A 24,608-nucleotide genomic window follows, 5' to 3' on the forward strand; every position below is an offset into this window, starting at 1 on the left:
TGGTCTTTTTCGATAACAAAATACGTCGATCGTTCTTTTTTGTTGATTATTACAATCGTGCAATACATTCTTTCATTAAGATAAACTCAATTATACTGTTACCACAAAATTTGCATAGGTATGATCTGCAGGCGTTATATGCTGTCTGGCTGAATGCTCACGAATATCCATAATTTTTGATAAATTTCTCAATTTTCAGAGATTCGAGCACAATGTACAAAAAAAAAAAACATAAAATAAAATAATATGAATATGAACCATTCGAAAGAATTGATAAACTTCCATTTTTTGAAAAATTCTTCATTTCATATTAATGCTACAAACTTTTGAATTAAATAACTTTAGCTTCTGTGTAGCTTATAATCATATAATGTGAAAAATAATAATATTTTAAAAAAAGATTTATTTATATGTAGATTCGCTAAATAAAATACATCTTGAATTTAAAAATTAGCAGAGTGATCGACTAACCTTCAAATGACAGATTGACAATGACATATGCTATAATTTTGAATCACTTATGATCTATGATAGGTACTATATAATATTATATAATATACAATGTAAGACACATGTTTTTATGATACTTTTTTCTTATTTTTTTGAATAGATTTATTCTTCTGGATATATATTTCTATAAATATACTTCAAAAATAGTTTATTAGAATTTTAAATCAAAATTCTTCGTCATTATAGTATTAAAGAATTATTCACGAAAATGAGAATAAATTTTAAAAAATATTTATTCATCAGTGATCCATTTAGATTTGAAAGTTCGAAGAAACTTATTAATTGAAATATAAAATGTATTATTAATTAAGATTGATTAAACAAACATATTTGAAATGAATTATATTAATTAAAAATGAGAAGAAAAGAAAAAATATTCCAAATTGAAAGTTTTAAAAGCAATTTTCATGAAAATTGAAAAAAATGCTAAATTAAATAGAAATCTATATTTCTTAAACAACTTCGAAATCAGAAAAATAATGAATTTTTTTCATATGAACTACAATATAATATTTCTATTTCAATAAAAACCAAGATATTGTTGAAAAAAAAATGATTTACTTAATATTTAAAGTAATTCATACCGTTTTTATGCGCTGTTTATCCTTGTTTTATTTAAAACGTCATTTTTTTCTAAACTTATCTCTACGTGTTCTTCGCTTTTGACTTCGTTCCACTTTGGGACGAAGTATTTCTCTAAGAAAGACGTCACCAGATTGATCGAGACGTACTTGATCTCACTATATAGGTCGGTATAATTTATAAATCGTTTAGAACTTATTACAAAGATTAGAAATTGACATTGACATTAAATATATATATTTATAATTTGTTTTTGTAACATTTTCCTCGTTGCTTTGATAATATTAATTGTAACTTGTTTCCAATTTGGTTTCTCAACACCTATATATCTCTATCTAATAGATTGATGAGTGATATAAATAGAAATATCTTATTAATTATTACAATATCTTTGTCCGCCTTTACTATATGAACTTTTTTCATATAGTAATATATGAATAAAAAGAAGCTTTTATGGATAAAAAGAAGCTTTAAATAGAAAGCGTCCTTTTTTACGATCGTGTGAAATTCTTGAAATTAATTTGTGTACAATTTTATATACATTTTACATTTCTATTTTATATTTCTATTTTATATATTTCTATTAAAACTATTATATAAACAGGTGTAATAATAATTTACTTTATATATAAATACTTTTTTATACGTACTTTCATAAAACAATTTAAGCAATTTGTATTCAAATAATTTGAAAATAATACGAGATATTTATTTCATTTGAAAGAATGTTTCAAGTCAAACGAATTTCGTCCCACTGATTATATCCGATTAATTGAACATTTATTTTATCAAACGAAACCGAAAACACGATGAAAAAAATTAAAACTTTTTATACAAAAATAATATCACGTATAATGATCGAGATTCTCCAACCCCTGTATCGATTTTTGCTTTAAAACAACTTGTATCTTGTGTGATCGAGCTATTTGCATACATGATTGATCGTATTCACGAAACAGCCGATAATAAAGCTGCAATCAGCGAGGACACTTTAACCGAGATAAACAAAGTATTAAAACGGGACACTTGCTCAAAGAAATGGGATATACCGAAGACTCTTGAGGCGGCATGAATCAAAGGAAGAAATTCGTGTCTCAAAGCTGCAAAGCAATTTTGTTTAATTCCCAACGACCGATCGATTTAATACAGGTGCACGTGTATAATGAATGACTTTTAATTTTAAGCTTGGCTCCGTTGAATTATAGTATAAATTGGCATTATTGCGCTGAAATTCTCTTATGAATCTTGTCGCTTCTCTGTATAATTTTTCGAAAATATATTTAAAGAATAAGTATCGAGAAAAGGAATTCGCTGATTTTGATGATTGTGAAATATGCAATCAAAATTACAACGACTATCATAAAAATAGATATCTGTTAAATAAGAGATTAATTCGTATTATTATAACTTTGATCATCGTTGCATTTCGCTTGTCTAAGGATTGTTTTATATTTATTTTATCATTTCTTGGATTCTTTGGATCCATGAAATGCCCAAACTCTCTATGAATAATATACTAATAACAGTGCGATGATTTCTACGGAATGTTCAAGCATACGAGATATTTTCGCAATCTGCAGATCTGAAGGATTCCTATTCATCAATCACTTTATTTCGATAACGCCTGATTTATTGCAACAATATCCATTTTCATGACGTGATTTCCTCTTTTCAAAAATGAAAGACCTTTTGATATTCATGATTTAATAAATAATTAATCAAAGAAAAAATTACCCTTAAATCTGCTCAGATTTATTTAAGACAATTCATTCAAGTCTTACACACAATTTAACATATCTGTATACGTTTGTATTATATATATTCATTTTAATCTGTTTGATAAATATTATAAAAAGAAAATCCAAGTATTAAGGATCATCAATGAGTATATAAGTACAACAATATAATATAAAAAAATATCGAATGCATAAGATAATCCTTCATTGTCTCTATAACTAATCTGTTAATTAGAAAACGTATGTTATCTTATATTTATAGAATCGAATAATTTGGACACGATAATCCATCCAACGATTTCTAATTTATATATATATATTGAACTTAGATTTATAAGAGATAAAGTCAATAGGACTAAAGTTAGTCCTCTCTTTATTAATCTTTAATTTCGCGGTTAAACGAACGTCGGATTAAGAAACGACCCGACTCGGATTAATTTGAGAAAACGAAAGGGGAGAAACATAAACCGGTACGAGCCAATTATCCCTGATATCCAGGGTAGTATAAATATTATTCGTAACGTATGCATTTTTAAAAGCCCGACGTAATCACAAGATCGAAAAAACGCCTCGAATAATTTTTATCCGGGGTAAGATGGATATAACATTTTGGAACGACGCAAGTAAGGCGTGTCGGCTTGATAAGAAAAACAAGTCTGATCCACAACTCATGGTATACGCGTTTCCATTATTTTTATTATACGTGGTAAAGAGAAAGATGTCTTAAGGAATCGTTAGCTTCGAGAGGAAAGCAGTTCCAATTTGTGACAATTATGGCAAAAATATGTAAATCGATCGATCTTTTTATAATTCATATGAGATAGTATTTTGCATCTTAAATTGAGAGGGGAGAGATTCAATAAACAATAAAATATGATGTACATAATGCTATATATATGTGTGCAACATAAATATGAGTATGTCTTATCGGGTTAATATATCTATACTATGTCAAGATCGGTCGAAAAAAGAGGTTAATAATTCTCTTTATAATTTTCTTTAACACCGACTTAAATTCTATTTAATTTGAATTACTATATTTTCATTTCATTAATATAATATAGTTTTATTTTTGTTATTCTAGTAATATAATATTTATTACTATTATTTATTATATTTAATATTTAAATTTGCTTTAAATTAATTTTAACATTTTAAGTTTTTAAAAAAAAATATCAATTCAAGAAATGACATAGGAAATATTTCGAATAACAAAATTGGAAATTCAATAATAATAAACAAATAATTTTCTAGATGTTGTCTTTCTTTAAAATTTCAGAGCGATCGAAATTCTTTAATTATACTTTAATAAAGTAGAAATTACATATTTTAATTGTATTTTATTGTATTTATTTATAATATTAATCTTCGCATGAATATAAAAAAGATATCTCCCAAGAAATTTTGTCCTGTCAAAAACAAATGACTTATTGAAAATAATCTAATTGAGTAAGGCACCCTATATATGTTGCACTCTATATTAATATATTGTTACTGATTTTGATTAATGTTAAGTTATAAAATTGGAGCTATAAAATTGGAAGTGGAATAAGATACGATAACCTGACCAATTCACGTGAAAGGTAATTAATAAATATGTCTGAAAGGTGCTCAAGGTAATACGAGTTTAACATATAAATTTCATATTTTAAGATACCTATATCGATACCTACATACAAGAGTTTTTTCATTGCGAAATGATAAATATTAAAGAAGTGCAAGTAATATATATTATAATGGACCACGTTCAATAACCATGCCATTTAAAAACATAATAAATTTTTGAATTGGAAATTTTCAAATTAACTTGCCTCATGTAGATATAAAATTTATGAAGCATGTTTTTAAAGTTTCAACGAATATAATGATTTATCATATCAATAGAAAAAAATCAATTGAATAACAGATTAGAATAATATAACACAAATACCATTCTATGTATGTAACTGGAATGAGCTTTACAATTATTAAATAAGAGCGAATATCATAATATGGAATCGAATAATTTTAATATATATATAATATAATATAATTTATATTAATGTTAAATGAATTTAATTGCAATATCTAAATATATTTAAATGTATATTGATTGCACATTTGAAATAGATGATTAAATTATTCAATAATATCAAAAAATATGAAATCTTGTTTGAAAATAAAAATAATGCAATTATATGCATATGTGAATAGTGGCATAAACAACTTTATGTTAGAACATTCTTTTTCTAATACTTTCTAGATAATTCTTAATAATAAATACCTAGTTGCGTCAGACATCATATCTACAGATAATTTATTTACATTTCAACATTCTTTATCATGCTTTTTTTCAATTTATGCTAGTTTTATTTTACAATTTACATACATTAATATTATGAATCAATTTTTTCTTAAAAATTTTTCTTTTTTGTTTTTACACATTATTTTTCTACAAAAAATATACTTATATATTACAAAAATTTTATAATATATTTTCTGTTCAAAAAATTGAGTTTTTCGATATTTTCAGTAAATATCAACACTTGAAATAATATCATCTAATGAAATATCATTTTAAGCAATATATAATTTTATTTTACAATTATCCATAGATGTGTTTATACTTTTAATTTAAAATAATTATTTGAAATAATTTAAAACGTTATTTCAAATAATACTATTTAAAAAGTGTTAATAAAAACTAGTAGTAGATATTATTAGAATTTAATCCGGTTATATAATATATATTGTAACTTTTATTTAAAGTTATTTTATTCTTTTAATTTCTTTTAATTTGAAAAAAAAATAATGACGTCGTTCATAATTTCTTCCTATTGTATTATTTCATTGTATCTTATGAAAAATACAGTACAAAAGAATGAAAATCTACTTACCTATTGTTATATAAATAGTTGTACCATTCACAAAATATATTTAGTATCCAGAATAACATCAAAGCAAAACTTCCTCTATGCATCTATTCTATAGATTATTATATATTTTATGTGAATTCCAATGAGTAAAATCTTATATCGTGAAAATAATTTTTATGTAATTAAATTACAATTTTTTAAAATATTTCAAAGTTTTGAAAATTATTAACATCTAATAAAACTGTTTCTTGAAAATAAAGTATTGTATTTAATATTAGAATTGTAATATATTATAATATATAAGAAATATATAAGAAATATCTATAAATGACATAATTTTATTTGTAAAAGTATATACACATATAGATATAATTTGCTTTTAATTCCTCGAGTGTTATGCAGATATGCTATTTTATTATATTCAAACACTATTATGTTAATCTTCTATTCTTATTACATTGTTTTTAGTATATGTATTGAATAATACATAATGTATAAAAATTTTCATAAAAAAAATTAATTAAATATAAATATGTATGTATAAATACGATATGAAAAATATTTTCGTTCATAACAAACATTTATATAATTGAATACTCTGTATCAATTCAAATAATAAAAACTTAAAGTTCATTTAAGTAATTATTGATGATAAAATTTAAATAAATAGAATTCTATTCTATCGAAATTGCATATTTTATATATATATATATACATAAAACAGGCTATACACGTTTAAAAAGACCAATGAAAAAAGTAGATCAAGTAGATCATACTTGAAAATTACTTGTCATAGTTGATCTTTTAGGTCTTCGATAATCTTCTCGAGAATGTTGCACATTTCATATTCTCGAGATGTTTCAGAAGATAAAATCGTCGCATACCGATCATTTATCTCTGAATGCCTCGTTTTTCATACAGTTATTCCTAATCGAAAAAATCATCGACATCTATCACACAACGCAGCCAGCATACTAATGCGAAAGATGGATGGAACGAGTATTATATGAGCGGCCGCGCAATAGCGCTCTAATTATAACGCAAGTAAAAAGAATCTCGTCTTGATCCTGAGCGAATCTGGTTGTTAATTCAGGCGAGAAAAGTTGGATTTGTAATGGAGTGACGGGATGCAAATTGGCTATGGACTAATCGGAATCAAGGATAGCTAACTCATCGGTGAATCAGCGACGACGATTGAACCAATTTCATTTCTAATTCCAATTTATAAAATACGAAATCATAGCGATTCGACAATATGCTTCTCTGCTATATATATCTCTTTTCCTTCATCGCTGGTTGAGCACGCTTATTAAGCCGGTTATGTGACCGTGAAAATAATCGTCTTGTTAGATAGTCGCCGGTGGTACGGTGTGTAACTATGTACTTAGCGCGGTGAATACAACGTTCTAAAATAGAAACGACGTTTGAACACACGGCTTCCTGACGATTGTCAGTGTATCAAAGTGCAACATTCGCGTGTTGCGAGCCGTAAATGATATTGTGTAGGTGAAAATCCGACCCGCCTCGATGCCTCTGTATTAAGCTATGTACATATTGACCAAGAGTAGTGTTCACGAAGGAAAGTAGCATCTACGTTAGATCTACGTTGAAAATTAAGGCAGATGGCTCGTGAACAGTTATTAGAATTGAGCCAAGAAAATATTATATAGTAATAATAACGAGTAAGTAATTTATGAGAATTATGAATGCGTCTTTTGATGTATTCCCTCCTGAACCATTGTTGTTCATAAGAGTACTATAATATTAGTGATTATGAGTATAATGATCTGTCCACAGAAATGTGAACAAGGTATAATAAATCCATACGAGGAATAATTAAATCTAATAATAAAGATGATTTTTTTTATAAATTATATTAGGGGTATATATTATTAGGAGTTTTAGTTGGTGAAAAGATATTTTAATATGTCAAACTTAAAAAAATTTGTATTATTATAGATTTTATTAAATGTTTCTTATGTGGTTTTCATTTATTTCCTTTACATAAAGAAATTCTTTGAACAAAATCTTGCAATTCAAAAATTAAAGGACAATTTTCACAATTTTTCTTTATTTATCATTGCAAAAAGAGATTACTAATACAAGTGCAACAAGTATATTTGTATATGTTGCCAAGTTTCAACCAAAATCACAATTCTAATTCATTAAAATCTTATTCTTAAAAGGAATTCAAATGATTTTCAGAAATCATTAAGTATATTTATGTGTTCAAAATAGTTTTTGTTACAAAATTACTTCCTAAATAACCTATAAAATACAGTAAACTGTATTAATAAGGTTACTACATCATGTATTCATTTATAAACACGTTCTAAGAAATTGATAACAGAGCATAATATTGATAAGAAATTGATATTAGATATAGTGTTATTACTATTTGTAAATATGATCTATGTCAAAATCAGTTCAATACACGTAAAGAATATTTAAAACTGATTTTAATCTTCCATATAGCTAAACATTAATAATTACGAAGTTGAAAATTATCAATAAATAGATTTATATAAAAGTAATAAGTTTGTTGATACAAAATGTGAAAAGTAAAAAATATATATTAACAAAATTTTAAAAATAATAAATCATTCGATTAATTATTTTTATTTTTGATAAAATTTTTAAAAATATATAACTTGTAATTTAAATCTTATTAATTCTCTAATGTTAAATTAATTCATTATGCAAAGGGGCCTTGATAATACGCACTTCACGATATTAATAATACTAACACTAATGTGAACGCAGCATTAAGAAAATGTAGGTGCTGTTGTTCCGCACGTGCACACGCCAGCGGACGTGTGCACTTCCGACCTTTACACGTAACTGAATTGCGAATACATTTTGATTAAAAATGTATTGCGCGTCCGAGCGACTAACAACAAGTTACGATTGCATAGAAATTGCACAAGAATTTCTTGCATGTTAAATACGATAAATAGGTGCAAATATGTGGAATTTGCCAACAAAAATGCTTAGAAATCAGAAGAATTATTCAGTTAAAACGAGAATAATTTTGAGGAAAAAAAAAAAAAAATACTGTTATTAAGTTACGACTTAAATTTTCAAAGTATTGAAAAAAAAATTATTTTGAAACAAAAATAAAAAAAAAATGTATTGAAAAAAATATTATCTATATTGCGTTTCTTTTTAAAGTTTACAAATGTATGTAAATACTTCTATATACACATGTATAAATATAAATATGAATTGTTCAATATGTATTTATTTTTTTAATATAACTATTTTTAATATAAAGTACATTAATGCATTAATTTTTTAATACATTTTTCTTTTCTTTTACACAAATTTTCCTCTTTCCGTTTATATAATTTTCTTATATAATTTTTCAATACATTTAACAAGCATGATTAATAAAGAAGACGACAACACGCTTAATATCTATCTACATAACGTATTTGCATTCGTATATGTGTGCGCTCTGTGCATTTGTACCCGCACAAGTTTAGTAGTTGAATAGTATAGTATCAAATTGTCTAATTTTAAAGAGTTGCACATCGATCATAACGATATTATTTATGTACATCTAATCCTAACGAACAGTTATGCTTAGATATTGCGAATAAAATGGACACTGTCCGCGAGTTTTGTCGTTAACCAACGTATCTCGAGTGGCAATAGTAAATTGAATTCATCTCGACACTTTACTTTTATGCATAACATGTACAGAACAGTCGAGAGCCAAGAAATGAAATCCTGTTTTCCAAAGAGAAGCAAATGAAACGTGCTCATATGACATAAATAGATATGGCGAGGAACGATTGAAAGCCGGCCAAGAAGAGACTGAGAAAGACTTATAACGTGAAAACATTGTATATGAAGCTTTTAAAGTGAAGACGTGTCCCTTAGCCATGCATGTAGAATTAGAAACAAATAACGAATGAAGTACATGATAATCAGTTTTCAACGAACAAGTATATTTCCTTTTTATTGCTTTTTCTTGTGAAATTTGAAGAAGAATTTTTAACATTAACTAGAAGAAGGGAATGCAGTTATATTAAATTTTTTTCTTCGATTTATGTGTTATTAAATGATTAATGAAAAAAATCAAATTGAAATCTATAAATTGATAAATTGTTAACATATTTCTTTTATAGAGAAAAATAAATGATTGAAATTAAAAACAATTTGACGAAACAAAATTGTATCTATGTTTAATATTCATTTGTTTTCACTACTCTTTTCGCATATAATTTAAATCAGATAAAAATACATTATGACAAATATATACTTTAATATATCTCTTTTTTTCTTTAGTTTTAATACTATTAAAATATATAGAAACAATTTAAAAAAAAATTTTAATTTGACTTTCAGTTTTTTTCCATTTCGTTCTCAAAACAGGAAATACAAAATTGATTGAAATTTAAATTGATTGAACGTGTGATCAACCTGTTTCTAAGTTCATGGTAATAAACGTACGTAGTAACTATAGTAAAAAATGAATATTTACAAATATTAACATATTTGTAATTTAATTCATGCAAATTTGTATCCAATGTACATACAAAATGTTAATATATTCATAAGATATTTCTGTATCAATTCAAAACAAATAGAAAATTTATTTACAAAAATGTCGATTAAAACTTATTTATTAAGTTATAAACAATTTAACTTTACATTAGATGAAGCGAAACAGAAATAGAGCGGTAACAGAGACAGAACGGTCTCGTTCTATTTCCGTCTCGCTTCGTCTAACGCAAACTTCAACTGCTTATAACTTAACAAATAAGCCTCAACCGACCAACCAGTATACCAACTTTTGTATTTGCTTTGGCCTCTAGAATTAACCCTCGAAAGATGTTCCAGGAATATAGTAACATCTTGTATATGTACAATATATTGCTAAGAATAAGTTTATTGGGGAAGAATAATTCTTTTCACCTATTTAATCCAGGATTCTATATATTTTCAAACTTTTTATTTCTAAATTCCCGAATTTATTATTTTATTATTTCTAAATCTATTACTTTATTATTTTTTAACTTCTCTTTTAAAAAATAAAATGATTTAACGATTATCTAATGTAAAATTTATTATCTAACATAAAATAAACAAATATTTTATATCTCGTTTAAAAAAATATATCCAATAATTTTCTTGAGTACAAATAAATTTCTAAGAACAATCAAAATTCCTTCTTTCTCCTGTCGTTGCAATTTTCAATACGACGATTATAAGCGATTATCATTATCCGCGACAGCCGTGATAGCCGTGATATTTGATGATCGCTGATGAATCGAAAATTCCAAGCCATTTTCCGCTGATTTTCGTTTCACCTCGTCATTGACGGAATTAGATCCACTCGAGATTTTCCGTTTAGACTGTACCGTAGAGATCGAGTTCGCCTATCCGGATTCTCTCGATGTCTTGTACATTAGCCACTGGATTTGTAACTGTTGCACACTGTTGCAAAAGCTCGTGGTTTATTCGCGCACGCATATGTGCGTCACATTAAAAGATGAAAGGAGATAGTTAGACTGATGAAGGCAGCCAACAGACAAGGCTGCATGGATCGCAGACTGGTGGCGTCTAGATTGACGACCCACGGATTCGTTTGTCTTTTTCTGTGTAACCAGACTATATCTGTGTATAAACTGCCGTCCATAATTATATCTAGATTCCTCTTCTTTCACCTTGCAATAGGCATACCGGATTCTTCCGCAAATATTACAAAATTGTTGCAAATATAAAATTTGTACAATTTTCTTTCTAATTATACAAGTTAAAAATAGATATTTGATAGTATACTAATAACTTTTTTTTCGAAATTTTTTTGCATGGAGTATAGATGTGTAAAAGACACGACAAACCTGAAAAGACATTATATGCCATACAAGACACATGCCATTCGATCAAGATGTTTCTACAGTTATATGTAATTTGTATTTTGATGTTTATATACAACTTGAATTGTAAATTATTCATTTTTTCTTTGATTTTAAAGCTAACGGTTATTTCATGCCTTAGAATTTTATTCATCATAAAATTATTGGTGAAGTCAAGTATTTATTATTCATAATAATTCTCTAACAATTTTCTCTAATTTTCTTCAAATATCTTCTGAAGAACGTTCGACACGATTTTGATTGATGCGAATGATGATGATATTTTATGCATCTAAATAAATTTCGGAACTAATAATTATTATAGCTTGGTTATTATATTTGATGTAAAAAAAATGTAAAATAATTTGAAAACTATCAATATATTAATATTATTATAATTAGTATTGCAAAAAACTAGAGAAAATTAATTCTATATTAATTATATTAATTTTATATCTATATATCTATTATATATTATTACTATCTCAGAGAAAATAATAATTATAACAATAAATCAGTCAAATTAATAATAAACTAATTATTAGTCAACCGTATAGAAATGGTGTATTAAAATAGCATATATGCATAAAGTGACTTGACAACTTGACACAGTTTCATTTCTGCAATTCATTTTTCACTTAAATAAATATATGCCAATTTTGAACATGTAGATAAATATAAATTACAAGTTATCAAACTAACGAATCTAAAAAAATGTATAATATAACTAAATTGATATGATCAATATGTTGAATTTTTTACATGTTTAAATTATATTCATGTTAAAACAGGAAAAAAATATTATTCATTTTTTATTATTTAAATTTTATTTAAAAATTTTCATTATCTAGAAAAAAATTTTTAATTTTCAATTTCACTTTGAAGTTTTACTAATTTCCAAGACAAAAAAAAATATGTGAAATTTTAATCGTATTAATATAATCTTAATTTTAAATTTATTGATCATAATTTTTTAATTAATGATAATTTTTAAAGATTAAAATATTCTTCAAAACTAAATAAATTTTAATTCAACCTGAATTCTAATTTCTTCCATTAAGAAATAAAGAATGGTGTATTATATTGTATGCAAATTTTCATCAGATTGATAGTTATTTTAAATAAACTGATTCTCATGTTTAATTATGAAACATTGCGAAAAAAAATTGCAAGAAATGCAGAAAATTTAATAATCATATTGACTATTTTTGCAAGTTCATCATTTATTATCATTAATTAATTATACACATAAATCAAATATACAACCATCTATCTATGTTAAATACCAGAAAATTCTATGAGAATATTTTTTGTATAGATTTTCTATATTTTTTTATGAAAAATCATAGAAAAAATTATGAAACGAGAATATATTTATCGAGCAAATATCGAAAAATATGTAAATTTCTAATTCACATATTTACAAAAAAAAAAGAAGATATATAATATACATTAATAATTAAAGAAAAAAAGATATAACTTATATAATTATTTACTTAAAAATGCAAAATATTGATCATACATCTCATTATAATATTCTAAACTTTATTTATTACGAGCTCGTGTTTGAAATAATTTGCAATACCGAAGACAAAATCAATTTTCTATGAATAAATATAGATAAATGTTGTAAGTTTGTACGCATAACGTTATATATCGATAGATATATTCATTCTCACGATGAAGACTGTAAAATGTTCATTATATTATACAACTTTCACGGAAACATTTTTCCTCGTGTTATCGCTTTTAGGATACGGTACTAATTAATTACTAACTTAAAAACCGATATGACGATTAATTAATGCGGGCCAACAAGATATGCATTGGTAAAAATAAAACATCACGCAATTAACGTCCGCTCGAAGGGAGAGGTTATAAGTACCTCGATAAATCATGAAGCGGACACCTGTCGCGTGGTAAACTGGTTTCAGAGCACTGTCCTTTCGCGCCAATGCAAAATTCCAAACGAAATTTCAGCCTTCTGCTGTGCACCATAAGGCAAAAAAAAAAAAAAAAGAAAGTAAAGAAAAGAAAGAAAGTTCGTTGCACCGAGGAGAAATTGATATAATAAGGGGTTAAAAAGACACGAAAGATAATTTTTATAATTTCATGAACGAAAGAATTTGTTTGATTAATCACAAAAAAAAAATGAATTACAAATTAGAAATAAAAATGAGAACAATAATTATACGATGCACTTTACCTAACAATTTTAAACAGCATTGATACGATATGAATTTTAACTTGAAGTAAAATCGAAAGACAGAGGACACTGAATCTGAATCTTATCGCTATTAATTTGATGATGCATCTGGACAGGTAAGAAACTTGTACTTTAGACATTTATGTACTTATCGAGGCAAAGATTGATCATTAAAAACTTCAGCGATTCTCCTCTATTTTTAATTTTTAATTTCTTTCAGGAAGAATTCCTATTTCTTCTTTACTTATTCCTTACAAATTTTTTTTTATATTTTTCGAATCGATTCCATTATTACTATAAAGTTATCAAAATTAATGAAACATTACGAGATAAAACTTTTTAATGCTTTTCATTATTTTTATATATAAATGGATCTTAAAATACTCTGAGAGTAATATGATTTTTCAATAATATATTCAACGTTAAATTTATTTTCTTGAAACTCCATTTGAAAATCTAGAGAGATGCATTGGAATATATTTTTTTGTAAATAGTTCATTAACAATACTCTTGAATAATCACTTTCAATATATTTGTAAAAATGTTATTCTCAAAGCAGTCGTAATAATATCAATAAGATGTTAGATTAAGATGTTTGATTCTAATCAATGATCATGCCATATAAAAAAAATATAAATATCCCCAAAACCAGCTATTATTATTAGTTTCTTTTTTATTATCAGTTTTTTTTTTCTTTTTTAAGAACTATTGTGCAAAGATTGGATAAAAAGTCAGCGTTATACTTGAAGACTTCTTCATTAAAAATAATTCTTGTTAGACCCGTCCTCATGAACAAGCTCTCGCTTTTATGCGACTATCATCAAATTCGCTTTATCATAATTTTTATTACTTCCGCACGAGTAACGTATAGGCTAATCATCCAATGTGTGGGGTATTCGAGTGGTCATGGGCGAGTTGAAAGAAATTGGACGGGTCAATTAGACATTTATTTTGAAGTAGATTTATAGTAATAGATCAATCTAAAAGATAAAAATCAAAATTAAATTAGTTCATTAATAATTTCTTCTTTTTCAGTTTCTTTTTAATCACACTTTGTATATAGATGATGATAATTCGATACTTTTAGATAATTTTAAAAAAAATTTTGATAATACTAATTAAATTTTGATATTCGAACTATCCTTCATTTTGATGCTCTCATAGATCGAGTGATACATATAATTTAATTTAATCTTCTCTAATATATGCAATTGATAAATTTCTATTTCATTTTACAGTTACTATCGTGGCACTACATTTACATTTCGTGATTAATACGCAGTATATATCAATGCATACAATGAATGACCTTAAATAGACACGAGGCATTATCGTTAATGCACTTGTTCACGTTCAAGAACCGCCATCAGTCATGATCATCTGAAGATTGAGCCTTTGCAGTACCAACGTGTTATTAATTTCTTGTGTTAATGTTAGCTCATACATATAACTTCAAAACGTGTACATATGATTTTATTTCTCAGCCTTGGTGAAGTAATATCTATAATGTATATCAATATTTGTCATGCAAAAATATGCAAACATCTATACCAAGTATTAATTTCTTTTTATTAAAATTTTTAACTGTTCCAAAAATAATAATGAGTTATGTTTTTTTTTTGTATCAGATATTCAGTAAAAAATATTAGGACTATAATAAGTTTGATACATTGAAAAATATTTCAAAAATTTCTTACAATTAAAATAAGGAATAATCTTTGAATATTCTTATTTAAAAATATTAATTATGCGTGAAATAAGTCTTTTTAAGTCTTTCTCAGATATATCAAGCTATAATTCTGAAAAAAAAACGAGCAAGCATGAAAGTAAAAAACTTAGAAACCCGACCTGCTGGTTTCTCAGTAAAATAATTATATCAGAGATCTAAGTGCAACCAATTTGGCTACATATACTTTGTGCATTTATCAAGAATGCAGAACGTTGCAGGTGCATGTAAAGTTACTGAAAGGAGAAAAAGAGAATTGCATGCGTGCAAGGCCACATATGCATGTCTTTAAAATCGACACGCATGAAACCATTGGAGTCTGGCGCTCGATAACAATGTATATCATAATTAATCGGGATATTTTTTATAAATAAATATATTTTATAATAAGATTTTAGATGTTTTCAAATACGGAATAAATATATTTGTAGATCTAATATCTGTGTATAATCTATTAAGTTCAGCAAAATATCCAATTGCTCTAATAGTAAAAGAAAAGAAAAAGAAAACTTTTCTATTGTAATTAAAAAAAATATCTGATGAAAGTTAATTATTATATAGTCATTCAATTGATTTATTAATTAATTAATTTTATTGGTCATGATTAAAAAATTGTCTGTCGTTCATAACTAATGAATATATTCATATTTACTTTCGGAATAGCCAACGATCATATGTCTTCCCCTAAAAGGAAAGCATCCTTTTTTTTTGTTGATGCGCAACTGCATCGATTAAAAGGCATGCCTTGCACTTTCTGCCATGAAGATTGACAAGCAACATGATAATATAGGAGGAAAAATTTTGAGATGGCTTAAGTGGATCTGTCAGGATAATGGAAGAATTATTTAAATAAATGAGACAAACTCTTTAACAGTTTTAACGTGATAAGTGAATTCTGCTTTAGATATTGCATTTAGAAAAATGTGATTGAGAGATGTTATTAATGAAATTTGGAAATTAGAAAACGTATATTTTAGATAAATTCTTAAAAGATTTTCAAACAATTATCAATCCAATATTAATTATTTTTTTCAAGGAATTTAATTAGATTTCAGAACGAATTGGGAAAGTAAATGTTTAGAGATGGATTGAAAAAATATATTGGAAAATAAAAAAAAAATAAGATTATAAACATTCTTCTATAAATAAATAATCTTGCTTAAGCTATAATTTCAATTTGTTCTATTTTATATGTAGGATAGTATTGAAATCTTTTCATTTCTAATTAAAATGATCAAAATACTTTAATCTTAGGAAGAGATTTACAAGAATTAGAGTTAGATTTTCTCTTCTTAGAATTATTAAACACGAGTTTATATTATTCTATCAATATATTGCGCTGATTAAGATTTCTAATGAGTGAGCATGAGGAAAAGATCTGAACATTGCCTGATTTCCGTGAAAGTAAGCTAAATTAAACGTGTAATTAAATCAATTAGATAGGACATTATAGGTAATTACATAGTTGATTCACGGGAAAAAATTCATCAAAATTTATAATCCGTTTTCTAATTCAGTAGAGCGCAAGTGTATTATTTTTGTCAAGTAAATTTAAATTTACAACTTTAAATTTGTAAGTAGATTTTGAATAATTATGTCGAAATAAAAAAAAAAAAGCTTGTGAATTATATGCTTGCAATATTACATTTGATCACGTTAGACAAAAAACAATTTTTACTGTTCATAATTAAGTAGAAAGTTGATTCCCTTCTCTGTTAATTATTTTAAAATTTATAATATATAACTTGATTTATTTTTTTCTTAATATATATATATATATATGAGCTACATAAAAACAAAACTAAAAATAAATTCCATGAAAGCTATTCAGAATTAAATTAAACAGTATATATTGGTTGTAAAATTTGTTTAAAACATTTTTTTTATCAATCAGTGATTCATATTACGACAAGTTTATTATATCGAAAAATTTTTATGAACAACATTTTGATATTTATAATCGTAATATTATCTTTAAAAATAAATTTAATATATACATTTCTTTTTTAATGACGTGCATTGGAATACTGATACATCGATGAGGTTAACGGATACAATAGAGATTGGTGATTAGCTCGAATGACGTTGATTTTTCTTTCTTTCTTTTCTTTTTTTTTTTTTTTTTTTCCACCAAGTGAAATTCGAATTCGATATCCAACCTGTTTCATATCAACATGAGGAAGGAGACGCATAATGAATAAAAAATAACCTTCAGTATTTCCGCCGGCATTTTAAAACGTCGATTCTGATATGCGCTTTTTTTTTATTCCTCATTTATTAATGGCGATTCATCTGGCGATTTCCAGTGATAATTAAGGTATTCAACATGCTGATTGTGCACACCGATACTACATGCTCATTATTAAGTACTCGAAGTTCGTATGGTATATTATTATATATTATATTGACTATAAATGATCAGCAATATATTTCTTTTTTTTTTTTTTTTTTTTTGACATCATTAATCTTTATCTGAATTGAATAGATATGAATATACAGTTGGTTGCATACTAATTATATTAATTATTTTATGCATATGATGAAAAAAAAAAAATAACAAAAACGTATATAATGATAAACATACGTTGTTTTTTTTTCATTTGTGGGAAATGAATCAATACATGAATTCATAGAATCAATTATACAAGTTGGATAAAATAATTTTTTATTATCTATATATTATTACGTTATTATCTATATATATATTACGTGCATAAAATACGTTATATAAGTATTATTTGTAATGTTCGACTAACAAGGTGTGTCTCATCGATTTCAATGAAATTTGACAGGATGATAGGTTTAGGATATTTACAGTAAGCGTAATCAAAATTATAGCCATGACAGTCAACTAGTTTTATAGCATGATCGTACGGAACGCTTCATCTTAACAGCTACTGCCGTGTATATCTTAATATAAACTTTTACAAATTTCTTTTTGCCATAAATTGAGATTTTTCATACTAGATAATTTTAATCCTGATTTCTAATTAAAATTTAATAATTTTTCTAATAAAATATCCCTCTATCATCACCCTTAATATCCATTTTCACGCTATATTATCTACTTATTTCATTATATTTATACAAGTATTATTTTAGTCATTGATTTTTATAAGCTTATTTTAATTGTTGCAAAGTAAAATCATTCATTAACAAACAATTAAATCCCACGGCATAAATCCAAGTTTCCATAACATTCTCATCTATTAAATATATATACAAGAACATATTTTTCAGAGATAACTATATACGATGCAAAAAAAAAAAAAAAAAAAGGAAAAAAAAGGATATATCATTATAATAATCATTCGATCTTGTGAAGTGTAAATTGGTAATTATTACAAACACCGAGTAGACGCCTCTAAGCAAGGGATAACTTCGTATTCTAAACGGCAAATATAAATCAACCTTCACCCAATAATACAATCGCGCGTCCAATTACAACAGATAAATACATCCCAATGCGAGCATAATTCAAATCGGTGAAATACGGTTCCTGCGGACTAGGTTGTACACAGCGTGTCTAACAACACTGTATCCAACAGCGAACAACATATAACCGTAAATCGTTCTACCTGTTCGCCACGAAACCAGCTGGAATGCAACTTTCCACATGGGCTTAAAAGTGTACCGACAACTGGACGAACAGCCTCGATTCTCCCGCCAATCTATTCTGAATCGGTGTTGGCACGCGTGAACACAAGGTCTTCACCGTAATTGCGTATCCCCACGAACCACAATTCCAACTAATAGCACCACACCGACAATCCATCTCGAGCTACTGTAGCGGCAACTATATATTTACGGCAAGGTGTATCTGTTCCACGGTTTTTTAACCGCGGTTTCTTTCTTCCAAACGTTTCTTGCATACCTACGCGTCGCGGGAAAAAGAAACTCGCGTGAAAGGTAACGCATCGCTTCCAGTTAGATAATTTATTGCACTCGGGGATACGGTCGTTGTAATGAGAATTTTTTTAACAGCCGTTTATCAAACTCATGTTTTATTCGTTTTAAAATTCGTTGAGGTATAAAGTTTTATTTTACATACGAGTAATGATATCTTCGATCGGGTAATTTTTAATGTATAATGTGTAAAATAAAAAATATTCTCGGTTGAAAACTTTAGAATTTAGAATTGAATGGAATTTTTTTTTTTTTTGTTTCTATTGACACGAATAATGGAAAATTAATAATACACGTAAATATAACGTGATGCTAAACATGTTAATTAAATATCTACGTTAAAATTTTAATATGAAATCCCAATTCGTTTCGATATTCTCGTACAATTTCATTGTTGAGAAGATTTTAATTTTAAATGAAATTTTATAGGTTTAAAAAGCAAGCAAAAATAATAAAATTTTTTGATATTCAAGAGTGTTTAAGAAAATTTAGCATATAATGTTTTACCATATTTCTTTAAAGAAATACAACAATTGTTTGGATTATAAAAAAATGACATCATGAGATTGCAAACAAACTCTTTGAACACAGGCTCGCTGTTAACTGTTTACAAAAGTATCTAATTAGTAATTAGTTATTTGCTTACTTAGAAATTACTACGTAATTAGAAAAGTCTACCATTAATTTACACTGTAAACGAATAAGATTCTCGAATCATTTGCATGTTCCAATATAGTATTACAGCATATAGTACCTACAGCATTTATATAACATTCAAGTATTGAACAGCCGCGAGCAAAAAATTTTCACTTCTAAACTTAGAAAAATGCATGTACCAGCTTTCTCCAATCATTTAAAATTTACATGCGTTGTCAACATTTTTCTCATAACTTTTACTGATCTCTAGATTGCACCAGAACGAATAGAAATATTTCGTTTGGTGTTTAATCTAAAGAAAAGTGATAAAAAAAAAATCATAGATCGAGCACTATCGAATAGAAAATTCGTTTTGTATCCTAATTATTTATATAATCAATAACTATATGGCACTTACGTGTAATATTCACTAGCTGAGTTCATAAGATAAATAGCGTTAAGAACAGCTGAATCTCATTCGTTGCGCATTATCCTCACATCGTATATCATTCTTGTCTTCTTACTTGTGTAATGAGATGTAATAAGAATTTTACAATTATCCTCGCGATTTAAATAAAAATTGAATATATTATTTGCAACGAGTACGAAATCAATACGTTTGAAAAAATATATAGAATATTAATTTAAAATAATAGCAATTGTATTGATTGTATAAATAAAATAAATTGTCATTAAGAATTAATTATATTTCTATATTTATGTTTATCCATGCTTCTGAAAATTTTATCCGAATAATTTTATAATTGACAAATTGTTACTACCTATATTTTATATAGATATATTCTGATAATTAGAATTCTATGCAAAAAAAATAAACAAATTAACGATAAATAAAAATAATAAATACAACATCTCTTGCAAACCAATAAAAATTACTTTGTCAGAGTTCTATATTTCATAAATTAATGATAATCACACTTAATCTTAAAACGTACATCGATATATCATTAGTATAACGTATAAACAATCATAAAAAGTAGAAAAATCTAATCGAGGGAGAACTAACTTGAAACAATAGATATTTGGAATGTAATAATGAAAATCTGTAGGCTATGAATAGAGAGAAGAAAAGGAAACGTGCAAAAACTTTATAAAATATTGCACGGGTTGCGATCGTTTGTCCCACTTTTGTTTCACACTTTCCAAATCAATGGTAATAACAATAATAATCTTGGTAAAATATAGCGGTAATAAAATTGTTTTAAAACGTGTAAAAATTCGTGTAACCAGTGATCACACGAGGCCAACACTGATTGCGCGAAGACAGGCAGCGGTAACAGATGGTCACGGTGGCAGTTAACGCGTTAATGAATAATAAAGTGGCAATTTGGTCGGTTTATTTATATCTCATTCAAAAGAGCTTGTTCGAAAGAGCCGCAGTGATCAGGATGATACGCGCCCCAGGCAACCATAGGCACCGGTGTTATGACGTACAAGATGTAGACCGCAAGCTTAAAGAATTTATAATGATCAAACCGCGTAAATAGTGCTTGAGCAGTACATAAACTACTTAATTCTATTGTGCCTTCACTTTTTCACGCCTATGTGGCTATTCTATTTTTATAACTTTCATTTCTGCCAGATGGAAATAGTAGATATATCATTTCTGATAATATCATATCTTGTCTTATCTAGAAAATCTTGATTATCAGAATTCATAATAGAAACCCGTTTGTATGGAATTAAGAGACGTTTTGATTAAAATAATATAAGTATATATATTATTTTTTAATAAATTTATTCGATAGATGTGACCTTATGTCATGATAATTTAATTAATTGGAAACATTTTTGATTGAATGATTTTCGTTTATGGATTACTATTTTAGGTTAATTATTTATAAAAAAAATTGTTAATTAAGCAAATATGTCAATGTTTTTTGTAATATTAATGCCAATTATTAATGCTATATTATAATATTAATATTTTTTTATAATATTATATAACGTGGCAGATGTTTTATCATATTTATCATAATTCTAAAAAAAGGGAAAAACTATTTAGATAAATATATAATGACCTTGACTTTGAAATTTTCTCATTATAAAGATAAGATATTGAAAGATTAGTGCTATCTAAAAAAAAACAATTTCATTATATTATTTCATTATATAGATTAAGAAAATTTTTATTGTACGTGATGTGATCAATGATTTCTTGATTGCAAATAGGTACTGACAATTTTGTGCTTTTTTAAGAATTAATAAAATGAAAAATTTTAATTAGACACAAAAACAATTAAACTACAAGACTACTTTTTATATTTAAATAACGTTTCGTTGTTGAGTCATCTTTTAAAAAAAAATTATTCATGTGATAAATCTTCATATTAAAAAATCTCATAAATAATTTCTTATAAATAAGAAAAAGATTTAAAAATTTGAAAATATGTTGTACTACAAGATGATTTTTTTGAGAATGGACTCTAAAAATTGTAATTTGTAAAAAAATTGAAAAAATAAAATCATTGTTGAAAAATGATCAATGACAATGACTACATTACATTTGCATACAAACAAATATAAATGCAGCAATGGAATATTATTCCAATGGTTTTAAATCCACTAAAGAGAAAATCATCAATAACCACTTATGTACTTACGTTTATTCACGAAAGAAAATAAAACAAAAATATTTAATAGAAGAATAATAACGAAAGTTTGATAATTTACTTTAACTCTTTCGCATTTATAGCATTTACTTTCTATCTGTTCATATATTATAAATATAGACAGGAAATATTATAACTTAAAATATCATTTACGTGATATTATTGACAATATGATAGATTATCTACCTTAAGTGTCTTATCACGTGGAATATTTTATATTTTTAAAAATAAATTTTTTATTTTTACTTTGTGAGAAACGATTAATTATTAGAATAGATACTTTCAAACAAGTATTGCTTTTTATATTGATCTGAATATTAATTAAATATTTTTAATCTCTGCAAATATATATATAATACTTACCTCTATATTCTTTGAATCCCATTTAAATCTTACATTGTTGAATACAATCGGCTGATATACATACATTTCAATATAGGTATATATCTTCCTGATGATTAAATTCTATCTTCCAATGAAAGTATAATTATAACAAATCTTGACGTGTTGAATAAATGTAATAAATTTTGTGATCATTTGACAACCATCACTTATAAATGATCACTTTCTGCATTTCAATTTTGATTTGATATTATTGTTAAGGATGACGAATACAACGAATTGACATGAACAAATATATACTGGAAGCATAAATCTTATTGTAATGGTTTTAACACCTGTGTCCTCGACTCTAAATTTATTCTCGAGAAACTTAGTGCACCATTGTATTTTATAATATTTTATCAGAAATAAAATCCGAATAATAGAAATAGTTCTTTGGAATAATATGTAATATAATTTTTGATTTATATACTATCAAAAAAATTTAATTTATTAATGTTCTACAATTTCATCATTTTACTTTAATAAAAGTACGTGATATATAAAGAAAATTTATTACATATTGTTAAAATATGAATGTTGTTGCCAATTTCGTTGTCCACATGAGCCAACTATTTCACGACAAAGAAATCTATCTTTTAATCATTAAACCGTCAAAATTAAATTTACTCCATCATTTTTCCAACAAAAATATAGGAATAATCGGTTCATCAATAATGAACTTATATTAGAATCTTTTTTCAATATAATTCTGAAAGAATTTAACGAATTTCAAATAATCATTCGTAGAAATTTCATAAATAAAATCAAGTAGGCAATAAATTTATAAACGAAACAATTTTGTTCAAAATAAAATCCCAAATAAAATTCTTCAAACAGAAGATTATTAAAGCTAGAGAATAAAATAGAAATTATTATTATTTTTTTTCATATTAGATTTGATCATATTAAATACATAAAAATATAATTTTACATAATTATATATATATATATAATATTAATTAAAAAATTTTTTTATTTTTTATAGAATATTCATTTTATGTAATTATATTTTTTTATCGAAAATAAAGCAATATTAAAACGTGAAAATAAAGTGAAAATATTAATATAAAAAATAGATAAGTATAAAGCTGAAAAAAAAATACTTTACCATCAACCATACGTCTCACTACTTCTTCCGGATTAGCCCCTGCATATTTTAAATTGATGTACATCAGTAACAATGCTTCCCAAGGATACTGGAAAAGTTCTACAAGTTTGCTACTGTGCTCCAACAGAATTTCCACATTTTCACCTATAACATAATCAAAATAAATAGTTTTATTAAAATAAAATATATATTCAATCAAGTTCGATTTTATGCAACTATTAACACAATTTTATTAATAAACCATGCATAATTAAAAAGTTTAAGAACTGTTAAGAATGATTGAATCCGTTTAAAAAAATAAAATTTATGATGATAAGGTAATAAAATCTAACGGGTGCCACTAATTAATATATATGAATTATTTACGCAATGAATCTGACATATACTAAAAAATTGATTTCTTTAATGATGCATATATTATATTTCCTTGCGTGATTTATTATACATTACGATGCAAAA

General features: G+C 25.8%; 1 protein-coding gene across 3 annotated transcripts in view; it reads right to left on the reverse strand.

Moving 5' to 3' along the window:
* The window catches only part of LOC122710953 (protein doublesex), a 90,489-nt gene that overhangs the window by 31,846 nt on the left and 34,035 nt on the right, over nucleotides 1-24,608 (reverse strand). For all 3 annotated transcript variants that reach the window (XM_043929220.1, XM_043929222.1, XM_043929219.1), the window contains exons 4-5: nucleotides 24,150-24,293; nucleotides 23,021-23,891 (exon numbers count right to left, since the gene is read on the reverse strand). In XM_043929220.1, the coding sequence (XP_043785155.1) occupies nucleotides 23,806-23,891; nucleotides 24,150-24,293 (230 nt within the window). In that variant the 3' untranslated portion in view covers nucleotides 23,021-23,805. The remainder of the gene's footprint in view (nucleotides 1-23,020; nucleotides 23,892-24,149; nucleotides 24,294-24,608) is intronic.

Source organism: Apis laboriosa, unplaced genomic scaffold, assembly GCF_014066325.1.
Source record: "Apis laboriosa isolate Shangri-la unplaced genomic scaffold, ASM1406632v1 scaffold167_cov148, whole genome shotgun sequence".
Taxonomy (NCBI): Eukaryota; Metazoa; Arthropoda; class Insecta; order Hymenoptera; family Apidae; genus Apis; species Apis laboriosa.